This window comes from Microcaecilia unicolor, chromosome 3, assembly GCF_901765095.1.
Source record: "Microcaecilia unicolor chromosome 3, aMicUni1.1, whole genome shotgun sequence".
NCBI classification, from domain to species: domain Eukaryota; kingdom Metazoa; phylum Chordata; class Amphibia; order Gymnophiona; family Siphonopidae; genus Microcaecilia; species Microcaecilia unicolor.
In genome coordinates, this window is record NC_044033.1 from 157,744,910 (window position 1) to 157,771,189 (window position 26,280).

The 26,280-nt window shown below is 46.0% G+C and overlaps 1 protein-coding gene across 2 annotated transcripts in view; it reads right to left on the reverse strand.

Annotated features, from left to right (window-relative positions):
• Nucleotides 1-26,280, reverse strand: part of LOC115465796 (ribosomal oxygenase 1-like) — a 229,852-nt gene that overhangs the window by 117,826 nt on the left and 85,746 nt on the right. For both annotated transcript variants that reach the window (XM_030196524.1, XM_030196523.1), the window contains 3 exons: nt 19,834-19,933; nt 6,278-6,391; nt 6,078-6,184 (listed from right to left, as the gene is read on the reverse strand). In XM_030196524.1, coding sequence (XP_030052384.1) covers nt 6,078-6,184; nt 6,278-6,391; nt 19,834-19,933 — 321 coding nt within the window. The remainder of the gene's footprint in view (nt 1-6,077; nt 6,185-6,277; nt 6,392-19,833; nt 19,934-26,280) is intronic.

The following is a 26,280-nucleotide window of genomic DNA, read 5'->3' on the forward strand; positions in this document are numbered from 1 at the left end:
CTCTGCTCGTTCAATTCTAAAAAATAATGACTGGTCCACTAGAATATAATCCAGCCTGGACCACGTCCCATGGGCTTTTGATTGGTGCGTGTAATCTAAGGTGGTTGGGTGCAGTAACCTCCAGGGGTCCACCAATCCCAACTCTGTTCCCAGCTCTTGCAAACTAGCCCTCTCCTCAAGTTCTCTCTTTCCCGACCTGTCTAATTGTGGGTCCAGGACTTTATTAAAATCGCCTGCCCATATCCATGGCGCGTCCGTGTATTGGAGGCCCAGAGAAATTAACTTTTGGTAAAACGTGTTTGCATGGGAGTTGGGGGCATATACCGCGCACAGGTAAACCCGCAGTCCCTGTATGTTTAAACTCAACAGTACCACTCTTCCCTCCCCATCTTTATATATCAGTTTAGAGCCACACATCAAGCCTTTTTTAATTAGAATCGCCACCCCACTTCTTTTAGCCCCCGAAGACGAGTAATAGCATTCTCCCACCCATTTTTGTTTTAGCTTTTCATGTTCTATGTCTGTTAATTTAGTCTCCTGTATGCAGGCTATCGAGGCCTTATGATGCTTAAGCTGATTTAAAATCTTGGTCCTCTTGACGGGAGATGTTATGCCCGAAACATTCCACGAGATTACTCTTAAAGTGGACTTATGTGTCTAGCTCTTTCTCTGTATCCTCCCTTGATCCCTTTTGATAAGTTGCCCCAGGGGCCCAGCCCATCCCCTGTGGTTCTACCCTATCCTTTCTCTGTCTCTTAATTCGCAATGTGTGTTGACTGTTTACTATTTTGACTACAACTCTCAATGTTCTTCTTCCTTGCTCCCTCCCCCCTCCCCTTCCCCCCCCCCCATAACTCTCCCCTCCCCTCCCCAGTCTCGCTCTGGGCTCCCCTCTCTCTCTGAGGGATTAGCCTATCCGGGTCTTCACCTGGTGTTTGAGAGCCGTCTCCCCCCCATCAATTGACTTCTCCCTCATGTAACATTTATGCTTAAACCATCCAACTTATAACCAAAAATTCCATTCCCGGCTGACCCCCATTACACACCTGCAATAAATACTGCCTTCACACAGGTTCCAGAGATTTCACCCATTCTTCTGCCTCTGTTGCCTCTGTAAATGCATGCCAGCGGTTCAAATGCTGGATCTTTAGAATGGCTGGAAATTGTACCATAAAACGATATTTCTTTTCTACTAGATGAGAGCATATGGTTGAAAAGGCCCTCCTTTTGGATGCTAATTCCGCCGAGTAGTCCTGGAACATCCTGATTTGTTGCCCCTCGTATTTCACAGACTCTCGCTTATTTTTAAAAGAACTTAAGAGCTGTGCCTTTTGAGCATATCTATGAAATTTTGCTATTATAACTCTGGGTTTCGTGGCATCCGATCTCGCTGGGCCCACCCGGTGTACTCTGTCCATTGTTATCTCCCCTTGAATGGCCACCTCAGGGAAATGCGCAATTAGCCAGGTTTCCAGGGTCTTTGCCAGCGATGTCTCCGCTAACGACTCAGGGAAGCCAACAAACCTGAGATTGTCCCTCCTCGCCCTGTTTTCCAGCTCCTCCAGTTTGTCGTGTTGTGTTTTAATTATGGCCTCCATACTGTCCACTTTATCCTTGTACTCCTGCAGCGTGTCTTCCACATCCGAAACTCTGCACTCGATCTCTCCGGTGCGCCGTTGTAGATCTGTTGTGGACTGCGCAATTCCTGCTATTTGTTCAGAAAGCTGCTGCAGTCGGGGGTCTAATGCTTTAACTACAGCTTCCGTCAGTTCCGCCGTTAAATTTGCCTGGGCCGACCGGGGCGGTGAGTTAGGCGCCATTTTGTCTTCTCCCGATTTTGCCTTGTCCGCGCCTCTGCGAGGAGGTTTAGCAGCCATCAGCGTTTGCGAGTTAGTCAGAAATTTGTCCATATATTCTCGGACCGTTCTGCACCTTTTTCTTTCTCGATCTGGGTATTAAAAGTCGAATTTCAAGGTGTTTGGGGGAGTTCGGGCCTCGCAGCGATCCCAGGTGCGTCTGCTGTTATTCACAGCATCACGTGACCCTCACAATGAGCTCCTTTTATAAACGACTATATGTAGATCCTTCAAGAGGTAGTGTGTCATGATTTAGGCTCTAAAACCCTTTCTGATGATTTGGTGCCACCTCAGTAAGGCCAATACACAATTTCTCCACTGCAAAACACTATACACAAACTTGTGCAAAAACACACTCATAACCTTAGCAAACCATAACAGTACTAATTCCAAGGACAGGACGAGCTACAACCTTATGCGTGGAAAGGCAGCACTGTAATTACACCGGGCTGTAAAACACCAGTGCACAACCTAGTGAAACAAAAAAAAAAAAAAACCCAAAAAGGGCTGAAAATACTACACGCTAGCAGAATACTGCACCTTGATCACACATGAAAAACACATAACACAACAGATATGAAGGCAAAATACTGAACTGGAAAGTTACCTCAAGAAGTCAGACTCAGCACGCAGCAATACTAGAAAAAATGAAACTTACATGCAAAACATCACAAATGCATATTTCCAAAAGCTGACATATTCCAGTTAATAAATTCTGAATAAAATACTTTTTTCTACCTTTGTTGTCTGATCATTTAGTTTTTCTATTCGCTTTGGTCCCAGTGTCTTCTGTTTTATGCAGTGTCTTCTTTCCATTTGATATTTTTTCTCTCACCATGTCCACCATCCTCCTGTGTCCTTTTGCGTCCTGTCTACCATCTGTAGCCCTGTCCCTATCCTTTCTCCACTTTAAACATCTGCCCTCAAAGTGTTTCAATCCAGTCCTTAAATTCAGCCATTTTCCCTCCATCCATATCCAGCATTTCTCCTCACTCCCTTCTGTCCCTGGATCTACAATATCCCTCTTTTTCTCTTTCCCCTCTAGTGTATATCTATCCCTCCCTCTCATCCATCCCCAGGTACAACCTCTCTTCCCTCCTTCTTCTCTCCCACTGCCCATATCACTCTCACTATCTCCTTTCCTTGCACCCTGGGCCCAACATCTATGTCTTTCTTCCTCTTCCTTCCCCTTATAGCATCCCTCCCACCCCCATACAGCATCTCTCTCTCTGTCTCCCTCCCTCCCACATCCATGTTCAACATTTCCCCTTTTCTCTTGCTGTACATCTGTCCCTCCGTCCTCCTTCACATCCAGCATTTCTCCTTCTCTCTCCCCATGCATCTCCCCCCAACATTTCCCACCTCCCTCTCTCAGCATGCTGCCTCGATCCCTGTCTCCCTAAAGCATTCTTATCTTCACCCGTACCCGTCGCCGTCAGCGCTGCCTCACTGCCTGCCATTCATTCTCACAGGCAGCTCTGTTCCCGCTCCCCTTTGCCGCGTCCTCCGGCTCTCTCTGATGCACTTCCTGTTTAACAGGCAGTGAGGCAGCGCGGACGGCGACGGGTGAAGATAAGAATGCTTTAGGGAGTCAGGGACCGAGGCAGGCAAATTGAGAGGGGATGTTGGGTGGGCCCTGGCGGGGGGTTGGGGTAACGCGGGGGGGGGGGGGGGGGCAAGGAGAGCTGCCGGTCGGGGACTCCCCGACGGGGAGAGCAGGAAGGACGGTGGGAGAGCTCCCTGGCTGCTGCGGAAGCCCTGCATTTGTGAGGGCAGCAGCCAGGGGAACGTCAAGATTGGGCTGGGGAGGCTTAGTCTCCCCAAGCCTCTTTTACGGGGCGCCTATGCCTATTACATGCTTGTCACTTAGCAAGTAGCTGTTACATGACCTGTATGTCAGTATTTCCCAGGAACTGTCAAGCATTGCTTCTGCAGTATTCCAAATCCTGGTTAGCTTGATATTGACAGGCAAAGAACAGACAGTAGAATTGATGAGAATTCTTATTTAAAGACACCCTGCCAATTCTTCAAACTGACTCGACATGGACTGTGTTTCAGCAACAGGGACTGCTTGTGGAGTCTGTAAGCATCTACTTAACCTAGAGGTCAAGACAACAAAATACATCTACATCACATGGGAACACGAAGTTTACAGAATGTGTTAACTACACATATAGCTGGCTGTAGACATTGCTGAACATCAAAATTTCCATCCAGTGATTAGTCCAAACTGTCCATGTTGAGTCAGTTTGAAGAATTGCTTATTAAAGACATCCTGCCACTCTCGTTAACTCTGCTGTCTGCTTGTTTGCTTTGTGCGGAGTGTGGACTCTTGCTTGTGTTTTCTCTCTAGGTCAAGATTGAGCTACGAACATAGAAACTTCTTGGTCATTTTGCCAGGCAATGTACAGTGTCACTGCTGAGGTGCTGAGCCAATCCATTCTTTAAAAATGGACAAGGGGGTGTGGCCAAGATGGCGATCTAACACACGGTAACGCTCCTGCTGCTCTCCGAAACTTTTGCTTGCTATTGTTTCTTACCATGCCACACACAAAGAGAAAGGGGATAACTAAGGGCCAGCTGCGGGCGGCCAAGACGTCTTCCCCAGTGCAGCAGACTTTGGAGCGCTTCGGTGTGACTCAAACCCGCGATACCGGAATGGCGCGGCCTGCATTAGACGCCGTAGCAGGAGAGTTGGCGTCGGCGTCTCAGGGCCTTGATATTACACTCTCGCCCCCGGGGATTATTCCACCTCCATGCCCGGCCAACCTAAGGAGAATACAAGGAGAGGTCGACGCAACGGAAGTCGTTAGCGGAACCACCCAGCCTGGCAGTGCAGCTCCTGTTAGGTTGCCAGAGGAAACCGTGGAGGAAGCTATTCCTACAGAGATAACGTTGACCTTAATCTGGAAAACTCTTCAAGAGCTAAAACAAACTGTTTCTCAATCCGCTCGAGAAACCACGTCAATTATGACTAAAATGGTTTCCTTGACAGAATCATTGGAAAAGGTACGAATTGACACTTTGGAAAAAATATCACAGAATCATGAAGAAATAAAAACTATACAGAATACGACAAACTCTTTGGTAAAGGATAAACTTATGGTTCATAAAAAAATTGAACAACTAGAAAACTATAATCGAAGATTAACATTGAGATTATTAAATTTTCCAATTGTACCGGGGATAGCTCCTAATGATTTATTTAAAAAGTACTTAATGGTGAATTTGAACATATCCCCTCAAGCTATACCGCCTTGCAATAGAGTTTACTTCTTAAAATTGCCTTCAAAGAAAAATATACCAGCACAAGAGGGAAATGAAATAGATCTTCAAAACTTAACTGCTATTTTGGAAGATTCAATTACTGAAGTGGAGACTCGCGGTACGTTAATTGTTTCCTTAGTATTTGAGCAAGATTTAAGCTCATTGATGAGACTATACTTTAAGAACTCTAAGAAATTATTTTATGGTCAAAAAATTTGGATCTATCCTGACGTTACTAGAATAACGCAGGAAAGAAGGAGAAAATTTTTGTTGCTGAGGGAAAAAGTGAGAGGGATGGGGGCTACATTCCTACTCGCTTATCCCTGTAAATGCATAGTTAAATATTTGAGTAATAAGTATATTTTCTTTGAGCCAGAGCAGTTGCAGATTTTTGTTGATAGGAAAAGCTTAAATAAGGAATAATGGTAAATAGACTTAGACGGGTAAACATCAGAAGTTAAGCCACTTATTATATGTATATCATATATATGATGTTTTTCTTTTGTAATTGATGTTTTGTATATATGATGTTTTTCTTTTGTAATTTTTATTTATTACCTTTATCACCCTCCTCACCATCAATAGTAGTGGTCTGAGAAAGAGATAGAGTGTTTCATGAAAAACCTGTTTGGTTAGATTTATATTTTCATTGATTGTAATATGCTCTCTGTGTTTCAACAAGTGTGTTATTGCAACTTGTAAAACAATGAATAAATGAATAAAATAAATAAATAAATAAAAATGGACAAGTTTCTAGATAGTTTTCTCTAATTTTCAGGTTAGGATATTATGAAGGAACTTATGTTTACCCATAAGTTCCTTCAGGCTGAGGACTAAATCACAAGAAAGGACACCACTAAGTTCAATCTGAGACTCTACTACATATCATGAAGAACCATCACATTCTAGAATGACGACAAAAAAAGAAATCTAGTCCAATAAAAAAAAACATACGTATTTGCTCCACACATGCTTCCAAAGTGCTCCTGTAAGACTGACAAAAAATTCCACACAGTAATAGAGAAGGCCTGGGGATTCAACAATCTCAAAGAACAGCCATTCTGTGAAAACAAAAACAGAAAAACACTGCCATAAGCACTAGAGATTCAGGGCCACAATTAGCCTATTCAATTACAAGTTCTGATGCCAAGTACCTTATAATAGTCCCACACGACAAGTGGCAGAGCTCGACCTGGAGGATTGTGGGTTTCCCTCTTCCCATTGCTGTAAGTTGTGACATCCAAATTTACTCCAAACTGCACATCATTCTAGATGATGGAGAAAGACAATTGTGAGACAATAAAAACTTCTCACACCTATAAAAATAAATAAGTTAATCTTCTCAGCAAAATTTCCAACATGAAAACAATTCAGTAAGAAGGGAGAAAGCCTGTATTTGAACTTTCATGATTAAGAGCAAGTCCTTGTGTGTAAAACAGAGGGGACAATGCACTTACTTGGCGTTAAAGTCATGTGCTAAAGTGAGTTGCAGTTTCTCAATGCAAGTGTTATGCATAAATTTTGCTCCCTAATGCTGTAAGCAAATAGCATGCAAATAAGCTGAGTACAAAATAATACATTAGCATTCATCAGACTGATACCCATTTATCAACACTCCAGTGCTCTGCTCTCTTCAGTACACCTCCCCTCACAGCTGTGTCTTTTTTTTTTTTTTTTAACCTTTGCTCTTCACAGAAGTCAGAAAAAAAGTTGCAGGTCCTTATGATTGTAGTAAAGGGAACAAACAGGTATGACATTCTCACAAAGCTACTGCATAAAATGAGCTAATCTTTTATAGTACTCCTCAGACCATTAAAGCACGGACATTATGCTCAGCCTTCTCGTCTTCTGCGCACTTTTCTGCATCTACACAGAACAGCTAATAGCTTCATTTGCATGTAATTTAAATTTGATGTGCTCTGTTTACCCGAGGCTTTGCACAGTTAACTTGAGCACAACTTGTTTCTAAATAGGATGCACACAAAATTGTGTGCAAAGCCCAGTGAGCTGTCTGCATCAGGCCCTAAGTATAAGTACTCAAGCATGTATACAAATGTATTACAAGAATGTGAAGTACTTAAGTGTGTTTACAAATACTCATAGAAAGAATGAAATGGTTTAGTGTACAAATACCACAAGAAATCTGTAGGATCACTGAAGGAATAAGAGAATGTTCTACAAGGCAATTCTCAAAAAAATTTCTCCATGCCTAAAACTTAGGCTCCTAAATTTTCAGTTGAAAACCCAACTAAATGTCAACCTGCAATTCACCAATCTAGGTATACAAATTAACTCAGTTCCTTGGACAAATTTGCATAAATATACACAATTCACATTCATTGTGAAATTCTGAAAATCAGGCCTGTTTGCAGACTTTGAAGAATGGACTTGAGAACCCTTGGATATAGAGCTAATGAAGTGTAGAATGGAGTGGAAGACATATGATTTAGGTTAGAACAGTGGCCTGACAACCAGGAAAGCCAAGGTTCAAATCCTGCTGCTCCCAATGAAGCCCCTTGTGATCTAAAGTGAAGATACTTACCTGTAGTAGGTATTCTCCGAGGACAGCAGGCTGATTATTCTCACATAAGCAAACCTCTCATAAAGCGAACAACTAAAGCCTGTCCAGAGATAGGCTTACCTTCTACACACTGATAAGCACAAATTGCACTAAGGTGAACACTTACGGAGTTGGTCTTGAGACCAGATTCTGATAAAAGTGTAGAATGTATTCAAGCAGGGTATGTGTGGGACAAGAAAAAGGATCTATGGCCTTGCTGTCACACCAGATGGCAAACCTCCTCCATTTGCAAGAGTAACACCTCTTTGTGGAATATTTCCTGGAAGCCAGCAAGACCTGGGAGACACCCTCCGAAAGACCCAAGGAAACAAATTCTAGGCTCTCAACATCCAGGCCTTGAGAGCCAGAAGCTGGAGGTTGGGATGTACAAGCGACCCCTCGTCCTGGGTGATGAGGGTCGGAAAACACTCCAATCTCCATGGTTCTTCGGAGGACAATTCCGAAGAAGAGGAACCAAATCTGATGCGGCCTGTAGGGCACACATTCTGGATCATGGTTCCATGGTCTTGCTTGACTTTCAGAAAGTCTTTCCCACCAGAGGTATGGGAGGATACGCATAAAGAAGGTCTGTTCCCCAATGTAGGAGAAAGGCATCTGACGCTAGTATGTCATGGGCATGAAGCCTGGAACAGAACTGAGGGACCTTATGATTGATTTGAGTGGCAAAAAGATCCACCGAGGGGGGTGCCCCATGCTCGGAAGATCTTGCGGGCAACGGCCATACTCAGCAGCCACTCGTGAGGTTGCATTACCATGCCCAGTCTGTTGGCTAGAATGTTGTTTACGTCTGCAAGATAAGTGTCTTGGAGAAACATGCTGTGATGGTGTGCCCAAAGCCACATCTGGACGGCCTACTGACACAGAGGGCAAGATCCGGTGCCCCCCTGCTTGTTGGTGTAGTACATTGCAACCTGATTCTCCGTTTGAATCAAGATAATTTGGTTGGACAGTCGATCTCTGAAAGCCTTTAAAGCGTTCCAGATCACTCGGAGCTCCAGGAGGTTGATCTGAAGATCTGTTTTCTGGGGGGACCAGGCTCCCTGAGTGTGAAGCCCATCTACATAAGCCCCCCACCCCAGGAGAGATGTATCCATCATCAGCACTGCAGCTGTGAAATTTGGAATCGTCGTCCCATAGTCAAATTGTATCGGATTGTCCACCACTAAAGAGAATTCTGAAAGTCGGTGGACAGCTAGATGATCTCTTCTAGATTCCCCGCAGCTTGATACCACTGAGGTCCACTGAGCAGATCTCATATGTAGACATGTCATGGATGTAACATGAACTGTGGAGGCCATGTGCCCCAAGATTCTCAACATCTGCTGAGCTGGGACTTCCTGAGACGCTCGAACCGCAGACACCAGGGACAGAAGGTTGTCTGCCCTTGTCATGGGAAAGTAGGCCCGAACTGTCCTCATGTCCAGCAGTGCTCCAATGAACTCCAATTTCTGAAATGGAGCGAGATGGAATTTGGGGTAATTTATTACAAACTCTAGTAGTTCCAGCACCTGAATAGTCTTCCGCATGGACTCCCGAGCACAGTTCTCCGAGGTGCTCTTCACCAGTCAATCGTTGAGATAAGGGAACATATGCACCCCCAGTCTGCTTAGCGACGCTATAACTACTGCTAGGCATTTCATGAATACCCTGGGAGCTGACGCTAGTCCAAATGGCAGTACGTGGTACTGAAAGTGCTGCGTTCCCAGCCGAAATAGAAGATACTTTCAGTGAGCTGGAAGTATTGAGATGTGTGTGTAAGCTTCCTTTAAATCCAGAGAATATAGCCAATCATTTTCCTGAATCATGAGAAGAAGGGTGCCCAGGAAAACCATCCTAAACTTTTCTCGAACTAGGAATTTGTTGAGGGCTCTTGGGTCTAGGATGGGACACATCACCCGTTTTCTTCTGCACAAGGAAGTACCTGGAATAGAATCCCAGCCCTTCTTCCCCTGGTGGAATGGGTTCAACCGAATGGGCCTTTAGAAGGGCTGAGAGTTCCTCTGCAAGTACCTGCCTGTGCTGGGAGCTGTACAAATGAGTTCCCAGTGGGCAATTTGGATTCCAGATTGAGGGTGTATCCTAACCAGACTATTTGAAGAACCCGCCGGTCGGAGATTATGAGAGGTCACCTTTGGTGAAAAAACATCAACCTGCCCCCAACAGGCAAGTCGTCCGGCAATTTTACTGAGGCTATGCTTTCCTGGAGCCAGTCAAAAGCCCGTCCCTTGCTTTTGCTTGGGGAGCAGCATGGGCCTTGGGCGCACGCTGTTGACGGGAACGAGCGCGCTGGGGCTGAGCCTGAGTAGGCTGGCGACACGCAGGAGTGTACCTACGCCTGGAATAGGAATAAGGAGTATTCCGGTGCCCACCAAAAAACCTCCTAGTTGAGGAGGTTGTAGCAGAAGGCGCCCGGTGGGAGAGAGATGTCATAGCTCCAGAAGGAGGCCATCGATCAAGGAAGACATCTGCCGCACCGAGTTCCACAAGTGGATGTTCATGAAGAGCTGGTAAGATTGGATACGGGCAGCGAGCATAGCAGCCTGATACGTCTTCCTCCCAAAAGAATCCAAGGTCCTAGCTTCTCTCCTGGGGGTGCTGAGGTATAGTCTCTAGTACTCTTGGCTCTTTTGAGGGCGAAGTCCACCACCACCATGGAGTTATGGGGTAACTAAGACCTCATCAACCCAGGTTCACTGCGGATCCAATACTGGGAATCAGTCTTCTTGGGGATCATGAGACCAGACAGATTGGATGCCCAGTTTCGCATAAGGACTTCTCGGAGTACTTTATGCAAAGGAGCTGTCACTGCCTCTTTAGGTGGAGAGGTGTAATCCAGGACCTTGAGCATCTCAGTCCTGGGCTCATCCTCCACATCTATGGGGAATGGAATGGCTCCAGCCATTTCCCAAACATAAGATAAAAAGGAGAGGCTCTCAGGAGAAGACAGCCTCCTTTCAGGTGGAGGGGAAGGTTCAGAGAGGATCCCAAAGGACTCATCGGAGGAAAAGTACCTGGGTTCTTCTTCTGATGCACAATGGCATCCCTCCCATCTTTTCAAAGCTGTCTTCTTGATTTACAGGTTGCCAGCAGCGAACAGAGATTCATTATGCGCTGCTCTTGCGAACACTGGAAACTTCTGTCTGACCTTCTCACCTATGTGGAAACAGGAACTTGCATCAGACTGAAGGCTCCGATGTCAGCACAAGCAGCGCACTGTGAATTGCTGCTTGCTGTGGGCAACCTGTAAAAGAAGACAGCTTTGAAAAGGTATGAGGGGTGGGGAGAGGGAGGAAGGGATGCCATCACAAATTAGAGAACAAGCATAATAAAGAGAAGCCAGACTGTAGGATTGAGAGGTGGGGGAAAGGGTCATGGGTGGTGATGCCATTTCCTAAGCCCAAATTAAGCTCTGCTTTTTACTACTACTGCTAATCATTTCTATAGTGCTACTAGATGTACGCAGCACTATACACATTATATGCAGGTATTTTCTTTGTCCCTAGAGGACACTCAATCTAAATTTTGTACCTGGGACAATGCAGGTTTAAATGACTTGCCCAAGGTCACAAGGAGCTGCAGTGGGAATTGAACCCAGGTTGCCAGAATCAAAGTCTGCTGCACTAACCATTAGGCCACTCCTTCCATTAAACTTTTGATGTGGTGTTCTGACTTTCTGCCACAGGTATCAGTATGCACAGACTCATAGCTGCAGGTCTCAGATCTGGAACCAGCAGATCATTCCATGCCAAGGAGACAATATTGGGGGGAGGGGGGGGGGGGGGGTGGGACAAAGTGAAGGAGGTGGCAAACCTCATAAAACAGAGCTGATACCATCAAGTCCCTCTCTCAGCTGACTCCTTTTGTGGCCTCCATTTCTCGGAGGTTTTCAGGCAGCAACAGGAGTGCCTACTACTATCAAAAGCGAAAATTCACTTCTTCATCCCATCTTCAGCAAAGGTCCAGCCTCCGCGTTCCCATCCTCAGTAGAAGAGGCTCCCAAAGTCCCAACCAGCTCAACAGTCTAAGCAGGGGATGAGCTTCTGACTGGCTCCAGCAAAGCATAGCTGTTATAAAAGTGCCCATTCCGGACGGCCTACCGGTAGGAGGGAGGCTGAATTTTTTTCCAAGAAAGAACAACCCCTTATAATCTCAGACTGGTGAGTTCTTCAAATAATCTGGGAGGGTTCCACACTTACAGTAGGTGTCAACCTCCTCCAAATTGCCCATTGAGAGTGACAAATGTCATCTCTCAGAACCAGAAATTCTCACAGAGGATCTCTCCTCCCTTCTAAAGGCCCAAGTGGTTGAACCCATTCCACCACAGCAAGAAGGGAAGAGATTCTATTCCAAGTACTTCCTTGTGCCCAAAAAGGCAGGGGGTTTTGTCTCATCCTAGACCTAAAGATACTAAACAAACATCTGGTCAAAGAAAAGTTTTCAAGTTATTTCGTTGGGCATACTTCTTCCCACAATTCTGGAAAACTATTGGCTAAGCTCTCTGGACTTACATGGATTCTTACACCCACATCCAGATACATCCAAGTCACATGAGGTATCTCAGATTTCAAGTAGGGAAACACCACTACCAGTATGGCATCCTGCCATCTGGCCTCATGTCCACACCCAGAGTACTCACAAAATGCCTTGCAGTAGTCACACCATGGTTACACAGATTGGAGTACATATTTCCCTATCTGGACAATTGGCTGGTAAAAAGCACATCAAAGGAAGGTGCTCAGAAATCAATACACACAACTATCCGGGTTTTGGAGCTACTAGGATTTGTGATCAACTACCCCAAGTCCTATCTGCTCACAATAAAGCAACTGGAATACCTTGGAGCCTACCTACCCCAGGTACAGACGGATACACGTATCTCCATTGCCACTCAGGTTTGGTACAAAAGTCTTGGTTAGGCAGATGTTGAAGTTGTTGAGTCATATGGTCACCACCATACATGTCATACCCATGACTCGCATCCATTTATGAGATGCCATTTTGACCCTAGCTTCCCAGTGGTGTCAGGCTTCGGGGAAAATAACAGATGATATCTCTGTCACCCCCAAAGTTAGCTTAGTTGCTGCTCTTGTGAATTCAAAGCAATTTGACTCTGGCACTTACTTCCATTCCAAATAATTCCTCCCCAGAAAAATCTGACTACAAATGCATCCAAACTGGGATGGGGTGCTCATGTCAACGGACTTCACAGCTGGGGCGCTGGTCCACTCAGGAGACTCAGCTTCACATCAATATTCTAGAGCTGTGGGCATTCTGGAACACTCTAAAGGCTAAAAATACCTGACAAATCAAGGACGGATTCCCTACAAAGCAATCAAAACAGCCCAAGTAGGGAACGGACATAGGACAATCAAACCAAGCAAAACTCCAGAGGCTGATTGTAGTAACAAATATTTATTGAACAACCAGATACAAAGAACTTGACAGAGTCCATGTTCAGCAACAATATGCCTGTATCAGGAGTCAAATTATTTGTGTTAGCAATACCTGTTGTCTCATAAATAAAGCTACCCGTGTGAGTTTATTTATTTATTTGTAGCATTTGTATCCCACATTTTCCCACCTATTTGCAGACTCAATGTGGCTTACATTTGCCGTAATGGCAGTTGCCATTTCCAGGTAATAGAATTACAAATTGTATTGCGTTAAGGTGCATACATACATGGTAACATACATGGAACATAACATATATGGAACAGAGCATGGTATGTATATATATCATGTGCATACATACATGGTAACATACATGGAACATAACATATATGGAACAGAGCATGGTATGTATATATATCATGTGCATACATACATGGTAGAGAAGAATACATTATGGTATTGCATGAAGGTTCCTGAGTAATAAATTGGATTATAACTTACGTTAGGTCATCGACTTTAGAGAGACCCTATTTGAGATAAGGTTTATGGTGGTAGTGCTTGTCATGTGATAAGATTTCGGTTTTGTGTAGATCGTGTATAGTGTTATTTAGTAGTTAAGATGGATGTTTATGGTATGCCTTCTTGAAAAGATCTGTTTTCATTAGCCTTCGGAAGATGGTTAGGTCTTGCGTTGTTTTTATGGCCTTCAGTAGTGCATTCCATAGCTGCGTGCAGATGTATGAGAAGCCAGTCGCGTATGTGGATTTATATTTTAGCCCTTTACAGTTAGGATAGTGGAGATTGAGTTCAGTGTATCGGCACAATTTCGCTGACAACTTGAGTGTTAACGGCTTGATTTTACTGGTTTTATGAGTCGAGTCCCTGGTATCTGGTTGTTAAACATATATTTGTTACTACAATCAATCTCTGGGCGGACTGTCTAAAGGGCTAAGTTCGCTCCATGTAAAAGACCAATGCTCTCTTGCAGTCCAAAGTGTGCAAGCTGATTTCGCCAGGGTGGGTATGAGGACGGGGAAAAAATGTTGGCAAGACAATTGACTGGTTCAGATGGAACTCAGACACCACTTTCAGCAGGAACTTAGGGTACGTGCAGAGCACTACTCTGTTGTGATGAAACTTAGTATTAGGTGCATCCACTACTAAGGCCTGAAGCTCACTGACCCTACGAGCTGAAGTAACAGCCACCAAGAAAATGACCTTCCAGGTCAAGTACTTCACATGGCAGGAATTCAGCGGCTTAAAAGGAGCTTTCATCAGCTGGGTGAGAACAATGTTGAGATCCCATGACACTGGTAGAGGTTTGACAGGGGGCTTTGACAAAAGCAAACCTCTCATAAAGTGAACTAAAGGCTGTCCAGAGATGGGCTTATCTTCTACACACTGATAAGCACTAACTGCACTAAGGTGAAACCTTACAGAGTTGGTCTTGAGACCAGACTCCGATAAATGTAGAAGATATTCAAGCAGGGTCTGTGTAGGACAAGATAGAGGATCTACAGCCTTGCTGTCACACCAGATGGCAAACCTCCGCCATTGAAACAGTAACACCTCTTCTTAGTGGAATCTTTCCTGGAAGCAAGACCCAGGAGACACCCTCCAAACGTCCTAAGGATGCGAATTCTAGGCTCTCAACATCCAGGATGTGAGAGCCAGAGATTGGAGACTGGGATGTAGAAGCGACTCCTTGTTCTGAGGAGCACGGCAACGCGGCTGGCGGTAAGACACTTGGCATATGTGCAGTTCGACACACAGTGTGCAGGCTCTAGCAAATTTTTGGCTAGGTGAAATGCCGGTTCCCAGGCCGGCGCGGATCGCCGACCCAATTGTAAGTATAATACAGCCTGCTTGTCCTCGGAGAATGCCTTTGTATCACTTCATGGTGTGACTGCACCTCTAATATTGTGTCCAATTCTGGTCACCGCATCTCAAAAAGATATAGTGGAATTAGAAAAGGTACAGAGAAGGACAAAGAAAATGATAAAGGGGATAGGACCACTTCCCTATGAGGGAAGGCTGAAATGGCTAGGGCTCTTCAGCTTGGAGAAAAGAAGGCTGAGGGGAGATAAGACAAAGGTCTATAAAATACTGAGTGGAGTGGAATGGGTTGGGTAGATGTGAATCGCTTGTTTACTTTTTCCAAAAATACTAGAACTAGGGGGCACGCAATGAAGCTACAAAGTAGTAAATCAGAGAAAAGATTTCTTCACTCAACGTGTAATTAAACTCTGGAATTCATTGCCAAAGAATGTAAAGCGGTTAGCTTAGTAGGGTTAAAAAAAAAAAAAAAAGTCTGGATGGCTTCCTAAAGAAAAAGTTCATAGACCATTGTTAAAATGGACTTCTGTAAAATCCACTGAAAACTGTTCCAACAAACGCTTCTTAAATATGCCACTCAGAGTGCAACTTGGACTTACTGCAGTCATGACTCTTGCTGAGAAACTGAAGCCTCTGAAAGAAAAAATAAGTTTCTGTCATGAAAGCAACACATTTACAGCTCCTGGCAGAACTGCTTCCCTTTCTCTGAGGAAAATTTACCTAGCAGCACTGCCCTTACTGGCAGAAGCATGTCTCAGCTCTCTTCACTTTCTTTATTTTTCTTTTTAAAGAATCAAAGCAAAGAATAAGAATAGGCAACAGGCAAGAAAACTACCAAGCAACTCAGAGAAGAGAGGAAGAACTCGGACTCCTCTGGGCATTTCCCCTTATGGCTTTTTCTCTTGCTTCCACCTTACTTAAATAAGCCCTGGATTCCTGCTTTTCCTCAATGCTCAACAAGTTACCAATTCTCCAACTGGCCTGTACCAGATGAGTTCCTGCTGCTGGAGACCCATCATCTGTTGGAGACAGTAAAAAAAAAAAAAAAAAGCTGTGTCTTCACAGTGCCCTTTTATAGGGCACAACATGCAAGCACATGTCCATTCTTTGGAGAAAATTTTTTTACATTAAGTTTTTCTTTTATATATACTTACATATGTAGACTTGCACTGATGCATGTAGGTGATACATGTCCTAACAACCAGAGTTAATTGTGCCCCTGACACAGGCATTGTTTGCCTAAACATGTTGGGCAGCTACAGTATTTAAACAACTAAATGGTAGAACAACACGTACACACTACTTTCAAAGGTTGCTATATTAATAAATGTTAAAACCCCAGGCGCCAGATTGCCATGGCGACTAAAATCGGACCTGGCGCTTAAGGTTTGCAGCTGGCATAAAAACATACCTCTCCTTCCTGGCAGGCACCCTCGGTTTTTCCAGCCAATGATATGTTGCTTTCCTTGCCCGGGAATGAAAGCAGCACCTCATTGGCTGACAAAACAAGCAGCTCTCATTGGCTGGCAAGGCAGTCAATGGAGCATTCATAAGGAGCCCCTAAGCCTATGCAGCCTTGCGGAGCACTGGTGGCTTTGTAGCGATGGTGACAGCAACGACAGCAAGGAGAGAGGAGTGAGGGAGCAGCAGACCGGTGACACCAGGAGGGGAGAGTCAGAAACCAGCATGAGGAGTATCAGTGTCCAGGAGAAGAAAGGAGCATTGGGGCTGGCAGAAGTATAAAACAGGAGCATCGGAGGACCAGCAGAGAAGTGAGGAGTGTCGGGGCCAGCAGGAGCAGAACAGAGGAGCATTGGGGGACCGGCAGGAGCAGAAGAGAGGAGCATCAGGGACCAGTAAGAGCAGGATAGCCAGCAGAGGAAAAGTCTCCAACCTCTGGCAAGGCTCCTTAAAAAAAAACCCAAAAAACAAACAACAGAGTCTCTGGTTTGTTTTGGGGTGGGGTCATGAGAGAGAGTGTGGGATTTGATGTTGGGTGGGGGGGGGGGTTAAGAGAGAGACCACTGTGTGGGATGGTGGGGCTGGGCCATGAAAGAGATTGTGTGGGGGGGAGGAGAACCATGTGACTGCTGTGTGGGATTTGATGTGGGGTGGGTCATGGGAGAGACCACTGTGTGGGATGGGGGCTGGACCATAAGAAATGGTGGGGGGGGGGGGATCATGAGAGACTACTGTGTGGGGTGTGTGTGTGGGGGGGGTCATGAGACCACTGTGTGGGATGGTGGGGGGTGGGATTATGAGACTACTGTATAATATTTGATGTGTGGTGGGTGTAGAGGGGGTCATGAGAGAGACCACTGTGTGGGATGGGGGGCTGGACCATGAGAGAGATGGGGAAGATCATGAGAGACGGTGTGGGATTTGATGAGGTGAGCCGAGAGAGAGACCACTGTGCAGGATGGGGAGGCTGGGCCACGAGAGAGACGGTGGGGGTATCATGACACTGTGTGGAGTGGGGTGGGGAAGTCATGAGACCACTGTATGGGAAAGGGAGGCTGAGTGAGTGGGTAGGTTCACCCACTTCCAATAGCTATAACAATGTTTAGAGGAAAGGGGAAGGGATTTGATATACCACCTTTCTATGGTACAATCAAAGCAGTTTACCATACAGGTACTTATATTCAGGTGTGCTCATAATCTAAAGTTTTCTGGGTTTTTTTTGTTTGTTTGTACCCGATGCCTTGGAGGGTTAAAGAAACTTGCCCAGGGTCACAAGGAGCTGCAGTAGGAAAATCGGAAGGGGGGGGGGGGGGGGGGGGGGGAAACAAAACCCTTTTTGCTATATCACTGTATTTTCTATTATTTCATAACTTTTTTCTATTTTTCTATGGCTAAACTGATGCTGTAATAATAGTTTATTGTATATCACCTTGGGCTATCCATAAGTATGCATAAATAAATACAGTTGGTCCAAATCTGGCTCCTAGAGCCTAAGAAACTTTGTCGAGCCCTGTTTTACGGTCACTGGCTGGTTCAATTGGCTGCTTCTTTCTTCTGCTGTTTCTCTTTGTACCATGTATCTTTTGTGCCAAGGATCCATCAGTTCACCCCTTAAGTAACACAAGTATTGCCACATTGGGACAGACCAAAGGTCCATCAAGCCCAGCACCTTGTTTCCAACAGAGGCCAATCCAGGTCACAAATAACTGGCAAGGTCCCAAAAAAGCTTAATACATTTTATGCTGCTTATCCCAGAAATAAGCAATTAATTTTCCCCAAGTCAATTTAATAATGGTCTACGGACTTTTCCTTTAGGAAGCTGTCCAGACCCTTTTTAAACCCCGCCTTTACCATATTCTCTGGCAAGAAATTCCAGAGTTTAATTACACATTAAGTGAAGAAACATTTTCTCCGATTTGTATTAAATTTACTATTTTGTAGCTTCATCGCATGCTCCTTAGTCCTAGTGTTTTTGGAAAGAGTAAACAAACTTTTCACATCTACCCATTCCACTCCACTCATTATTTTATAGACCTCTATCATATCTCCCCTCCAAGATAAAGGGCCCTAGACACTTCAGCCTTTCCTCATAGGGAAGTCGTCCCATTCCCTTTATCATTTTCATCACACTTCTTTGTACCCTTTCTAATTCCACCATATCTTTTTTGAGATGCGGTGACCAGAATTGAACACAATATTCGAGGTGCAGTCACACCATGGACTGATACAAAGGCATTATAACATCCTCACTTGTTCCTTTCCTAATACCTAACATTCTATTTACTTTCTTAGCCGCCGCAGCACACTGAGCAGAGGATTTCAACGTATCAACAACGATGCCAAGATCCCTCTTTCTTGGTCGGTGACTCCTAACGTGGAACCTTGCATTACATAGCTATAACTCAGGTTCTCTTTCCCACATGCATCACTTTGCACTTGCTCACATTAAATGTCATCTGCCATTTAGACGCCCAGTCTCCCAGTCTCATAAGGTCCTCTTGTAATTTTCCACAATCCTCACGCGATTTAACCACTTTGAATAATTTTGTGTTGTCAGCAAATTTAATTACTAGTTACTCCCTTCTCCAGATCATTTATAAATATGTTAAAAAGCAACGGTCCCAGCACAGACCCCTGAGGAACCCCACTATCTGAGCATCTACTGAAACCTACAGTCCCCTTCTCAGAAAAATGTATTTAAATGCATAAAATAAAATACATATATACAGATTGCATTACAAAGGAAAACAATTTTGATCAAATGCAGTTATCAAAATATTTTAAAAATAACATATGTACGAGCTGCTGACATTATCAATTACATGCTTTTGGAGAAAAAGGTCTACACACAACCAAATTATATCGGCTTTGCTTTTTTGGGGTATAATAATTTTAGATGGTGAGATTTTAGGGGTCCTTTTACTAAGGTATGCTAATGATTAGTGTGCACTAAATGCTAAGAAGCCCATAGGTATAAAATGGGCTTCTTAGCATTTAGTGCACGCTAAATCTGTTACCACACATTAGTAAAAGGACCTTTTTAGAAAATTAAACATTTTAGGAGTCTAGAGGCCATAAATTACTTTGTTTCCTACATTCATTTCATAAATTTCAGTTAAAGGTTAGTGAAAATAAAGTTGTAATTATTTTCCCATCCAAGTTCATAGACCACCAGAAATCTATCCGTGGACTCCTGGTAAGAACCCCTGATTTAGGGATTCACTGAGATGCACAACTTGACCAGGGATATCTAAACCTTTGCACACATATTCATGAACTCTGCACAGATCTTGCAGTCAAATCCTTTTATTTCAGGTGCAACAAACAAAACAAAGGGTTGCCCTCTGAAGTCCAGGGAAAACATTTTGCCACCTTCAGAAGAAATGGGTCATTGCTATATTAGTAGTGACCAAATCGGTATTGCATTACCAGCCTTCTTACCTCTCGTAGAATCCTATCAAACTCTGCAGTAGAAAACAAGCCTTTGTAGTACTCGAAGTTGTGACGGCGGATTAGTGCTGGTCTCTTCTCCCAAATCTGACTGCCATAGATCATCATTAAAAAGAAAGAATGATTAGCGAGCAGTTTGAGCTTCTGTGAAAAATACTTGTATATGTCATAAATCTATTAACATTTGCTCTTCAAAAGAAGCAGGAGTCAAATTACAAGTCATTGCATAGTTGGGTTTAACAACCCAGGAAAGTTGGTGACTTTTTCACTTAGCTCTGCATAGGGAGTTACCATGAAGACAGCAATACAAACACAAGAGGATAAAAAGGCAGATGGGGTAGGTAACTGTTAAACTCCCTATAATCCTATAGCAGGGCTCAAACACTTTGTAGTCAAAAGGCCCTGCAAGCATATTTTCAAAGGGAAAATTCTCACAGAGTTTCCCTTTGAAAATCAGGAGTACTTTGGTATCCTCACACTTTGCAGGTGAAAAGCATGGAGGTTAAAAAAACACATGGGAGTTTCAAAATGAAATTCATACATGTACTTAAAGGATACCCAACCCTTTCCAACACACAAAGCAGTTACTTACCTGTAGCAGTGTTCTTCGAGGACAGCAGGATGAATATTATAACTGATGGGTGACTTCATCTGACAGAGCCCAGCGAGAGAAATGTTCTCCAGTATGTATTGTAGAAGTGGTTCATGCTCATACGCAAGCCTTCCTGCCCGGCATTATTGCATGGGACCAGCTCAGCCCGATGCAATAGCTGACGAAATTCAACTTCAAGGGGAGGTGGGTGGAGTAGTGAGAATATTCATTCTTCTGTCCTCGGGACCAGCTCGGCCTGATGCAATAGCTGACAGAATTTAACTCCAAGGGGAGGTGGGTGAAGCAGTGAGAAAATTCATCCTGTTGTCTACGGAGAACATCTGCTACAGGTGAGTAACTTTGAAGGAGCAAAACAAGCTCTATGAAGAACTAAATATGTTCCCATATAGCAAAGGTATATGGACTCATAACACCTGATACTGTCCAGCATTAACCTGACTTCAAAAATGCAGATCTAAGTTTATCCCATCTTTCAATACAAAGCCTGTTGTTTGCTGAAGCTGTGACCTTGCATACAGATGAAAACTAACAAGGGTCCTGATGTGCTAGAACAAGGTTACCATCAGCATTGAGGTCATTGCCAGAACAGCCAAGGACTCCTGGAATTAACCTTGCAGCTGGAGAGAGGCTGGGATACAAACTGCACATTATTTATGAAACTCCGGCTTCTTATCAAGGTGACTCCTTCAGTTTGGTGCCAGTGAAACAATCAGTTGGCCCTTGAAGCCACAATATTTGGGGTAAACAAAGTTAGGTGTGCATCACCCCCAAAGCCAGAATGTACATCTTCAACACAGCTGCAGCCCGTGATTTTGGTATACAAAAGGGCTCTTATCTGAAGCAAGGGCTGCTGTGTTGACATCTCATACGAAGAACAGACCTGCGTTAGACCTGACTGACCATCTTGATGAATATGCTGACACCTAGAGGTCTGCATCAGGTGATATATGCTTGCTATGTACCTTTGTATACATGCTTCGGGTTCAAAGTGACTCTTATTTAGGAGTCTAGTTAGGGACTTAGGAGAAATTAGGACTTACCTGATAATTTTCTTTCCATTAGTTCTTCACACTATTCCAGGATGAGTGGGTAGTTATGTCCATCGACCAGCAGGTGGAGATAGAAAATACAGAACTGAGCACCACTACATAGCTCCCTGCTAGCAGCTCAGCTCCTCAGTTATCAGTCCTCAGCAAGGAAGAAAGAACGCCCAATCAGGCGCACAGTCATCAACCAACACATCCAGCCCCAAGAACCATCCGAAGACAAGGTCCCTGGAAAACAGGATACAAAGACCGTGCATAGAGCCACCAATCAGGGCGTTGAACCGCGGGAGGGCTCCTGGGATAGTGTGAAGAACTAATGGAAAGAAAATTATCAGGTAAGTCCTAATTTCTCCTTCCATTACGTTCATTCCCACTATTCCAGGACAAGTGGGATGTTCAAAAGCTATCCCTACGAGGGTGGGAAGCCAAACCTGCCATAAGCAGAATTGACACCCCAAATGCAGCCGCTGCCTGCATGGCCCCCGCTATACCATCATGCTACTGAAGGAAAGCAGAGAAGCCCATGCCTCTGCCCTATAAATATCTATCAGAGAAGAGAACGAAGACTCTGCCCGAGATGTAGTCACAAACCCAGGAGTGTGTGCCTTCTAACATGAGGAGAAGAGCCTCCCAGAATACAACCAGAGACCACGGCCACCTTCACCCACTGGATAAAGGAAGCCTTGGAAGCCATGAGACCCAACTGCTGTTTACCAAACTGCACAAAAAGGTCTATACGAAAGGCGGAAGACATCAGGAACCTCGAAAAAACACAAGAGAGCCCTGTGAAAGTTCAGAAGCCTGCAAGAGGCATATAGACAACTAAATAAAAAGAAACCAACAAGACTCTGGCAACAAGGACGGTACTGCCCGAAACGAGACCCTGCCTCCAAAACAAACACGGCGAAAGGGTCCTAAGAAGGAGCCTGAAGTTGCAAGAAGCAACAGGCCAATGGAAGTGCCCTAATAACACAGAGTTCTACGTGAGAACTATCAGGATCACCTAGCGACGGGGCACAAATGAAGAGTACTGCAGCACCCAAAGGACCAGCATACAATCCCATTCGGAAAAGGCACACGAAGGGCAGCGTAAACGACCCACACCTCTCTGAAAACAAATCACAACTGGAAGAGCCACTAAAGAAGAGGTCTGCCAACAGCCCTGAAAGCAAACCAGGGCTGCCACTGGAACCCAGCGCTAGCCCTTGATACTCCCTCCTGCAAAAATGCCAGGAAATGGCCCAGGGAGGAAGCAAAGTACTGGCAGGCGCCAAGGAAGAGGAGCGCTTCCTAGCCTGCAGCAGGGAACTGAAACCAATAATCCTTCTTCCTCAGTCGAGACCTTTCAAGGGCCAGGTCGTAAGACCAAAGGGAGAATAATCCTCCATGACCACCAGGCCCTAACAGAAGAACCTCGACTTGAAGGAATCGTATTAGTTCCCAAACTAGGAGCTTCATAAGATCTGAATAGCACTGGAGCAATATCCAGGCTGGAGAACAGGAGCACTGTATCCAGAAGGTCTCCCACTCTCCCCCACTACCGCCCTAACTTCGGCACGGGGGAAGGCGTACAGGAGTCCCTCAAACACAAACGCAGCAGGGTGTCCAGACCCAGAGAGTCCTCTTCCCTGTGATGGCTGAAGAACCGAGGAACGGTGACATAGGAATAGGCCAAGAGAACTAAACCCCACTGACACATCAGCAGCTGTAATGGCTCGCCCGACAGCTCCCAATCGCTGGAAGTCAGAGCGTGCCTGCTAAGAAGGTCGGCCCCATGAGAGGGACCCCTCAAAACCGCCGAAAGGCACAACAGGTGTCTCTCTGCCCCGGCCATTAACCAGTTGGGCTTCAGAGCCAGCAGACTGCTAGGAGTCCCCCCCCTAGCTAGCAGAAGAGGCTAGTGCCACAGTAATGTCCGAAAAGGCCCAAACCAAAGCATTCCCAACAGCGGGGCAAAAGCCTCCAGAGCTTAGTGCACCCCTCACAGCTCCAGAGGGCCAATGCGCCTCTACTGGAAACCAAAAGCCGTGCCAGGGGACCCCTGCAAAGGCCCCCCCCCAGCCCAAGAAACTGTCAACCATAGACCCCACTTCCCAAGGCAGGAGCAGGGAGGCCTCCCTAGGGTCAACGACTGGTGAAGCCACAACCACCTCAGGTCTGTCTGACCGCCAGGGGCAAAGAAGCCAGAGGTTTTAACCCTCTGAAATCGGAGACCAGGAGCTGAACAGGGCCCTATAAATTGGCCGCATCCGAAGGTAAGGTACCACTTCCAGGGCCGCTGTCACAGAACCAAGGAACTGCACAAAATCCAAGGCTGGAAGCTGGGAACGAAGCAGAAGCGAAGAATCCAGCGCTAAAAGCGCCGCCCCTCTGTGAGAAACACTCAAGCTCACAGGGAATCGAAAAGAACACCTAGATGTTCCAAGTTGGTGTGCTGGCACCAGCCGCCCCCACTGAAATTGAACACCCAAACCAGAACAAACAAAACAGGAGGCGAACCATTGTTGAAGGAGCCTCTACGCAGGCTTGGGAAGAAGAGGAGGCTCGGATTAGCCAGCTGTCCAAAGTGCAGGAGGAAACAAAACCTCCATCTCTGCAGAAAGACCGCTACACGCATGACCTAGGAAAAGGTCCCCGGGCCCGTGAGGAGACCAAATGCTCGGGACTGGAACTGGAAAAGAACTGAAGAAGGAGCCCCCAAGAGGGGAAGGTAATTACACCTCCCTGGTCTAAAGCAGAGACAATTCTCTCTCTGAACAGACGGGAGCACAGACCTCAGGGTCACTATCCGAAAACGGACACCAGTGGACCCGTAGAGATCCCCAATTGGGTTGCACTGCTCCCATCTTCCTGGGAACCTCAAAATAGGAGGAGAACCGACCAGATCGCACTCGGCGGGAGGGATGGAAACAATGGCCCGAAGGGCCAGCAGCACCTCAACTGAGCTTCTGCTTTGAGCTTCCAGAGGCCCCCAGACAAGGAGACTGTAAGAAGAGAGGAGCTACCGGAGGGGAGAACTCCAACTGAAAGTCATCACCCAGAATAACTAGCACCAGAGCTGAGGAAAAGGTAGACCACACGTCCCAAAAGGTCTGAAGCGGCCCCCTGTAGGCCCGGAGGGACCATCCGGCCTGGCTATATTGGGATTGCCGGGAGACAGCAGCCACTCACTCAGAGTGCCCTTCCGGCTCTCCGTCCCCCGGAAGGAAGATTGCCGGGCCCGAAACAGCCCTCTGGCCAAAGGTCTGACGACCAGACCTACACAAGGAGCTGTCACGAACCCACAAGGCAAGCAGAGGAACAAGGAACGTCTTCTGGAGGACACTGGGGCCCGCTCACCCAGCTCCTGAACCAAATTGCTGAGGTCATTCCCAAAAAGATATGTCTCTCAAAAGGGTAACCTGACCACACAGGCCTTTGAAGTGGCAACGGCCACCCACGCCCGCAGCCAGAACTGACCTCGCGGAGAGCGTCAAAGACATGCCTGTGGCTGAAAAACTGACATACACAGTGGCCATCAGACAGGCTAAGCCTGCCTCCATCCAGGCAGCCCGGGACTGCCCTGGGAAAAAGGACTGCTGATGTCACTGCAAACAGGCCTGTGCCACCAAAGGGCTACAAACAGAAGACTGCAGCTCCAAAGCAGTTACCTCAAGGTGTGCTGGAAAGCCCGTTCCGGCTTCCTATCTAGCAGATCCCTCAAGGCAAGGCTGCCAACCACCGGGAGGGTAGTACTCTAGGTGACTGCAGACACTGAGTCCAACTTAGGTAAGGGAACATCTCCTCCTTCTGGCACCAGAGAAAAAGGACAGGCCATGGTCCTCCCAACCTGTAGGCCTGTGTCAGAAGCACTCCACCTTGCGGCAAGCAGGACCCGAATGTCCAGGTGAATGGAGAAATACCCTGGATGGTCCCCTGAGGCTCTTCATAAGGCTAGCTGCCTACCTTCCAGAAACTCCCCAAGGGAGCGCTGCAAGTGCCTCTGAAATCAGGAGGCCGCCTCCTAGCAGCCCAACTGCAGCAGTCTCCATGAGGCAGCAGTAGCGATCCCCTGGGAACAGGCAGGGAGATCCCTATCTCCTCTCTCTCCCCGGAGCTGCCAGGCCTGCTGGAGAAAAGGCTCCTAGCACCAGCCCAAGGCCCGGTGGAGCAGACAGGGCCCCCCCCCCCGAAGGGACCCCACTTACAGAGCTGCCTACGCAGGGGGTCCGCGTCTGCCAAAAAAACCCCAAATGGCCACCATTCCCGCCTTCTTCTGAGGCGAAGCACCAAGGCCCTGCACTGGGGACCAGAGCCGAAAGAAACGCGCTGCTGTGACCGAGCGCGACCTGTATGTGCAAGCCCCGAATCAGCTCCTCCACTTGGGAACCGGACTGCACACCGTGCAGCAGCCCAAGGAGGAACACCGCTCACTGCAAGACGGGCAGCAGGTCACACACTAAGCGGGGGCTGCCATGGCCAGAGACTGCTGCTGCACGGGAAAACATGTGGTGCACTGCGCTACACACCCGCTTTTTTTTTTTTTTTTAAACCGGAGCACAGCACAAACAAGCAAAAATATGTCTTTTTTAAATTTTTTTATTTACATTCAGGTAGATTAGGCAGTTTTCTGTCTTCGGAGGAATCACAGTCTGTTTGTATCTGCCAAAGACCTCAAGGAGCAGTTGTGAGATTTCAACCAGGTTCCCCTGGTTCTCTCTCCACTGATCTAATCATTAAACTGCTCCTCCACTTCCTCCATGGTTTTACTTTTTATTTTATTTGTAGCACCAACACACA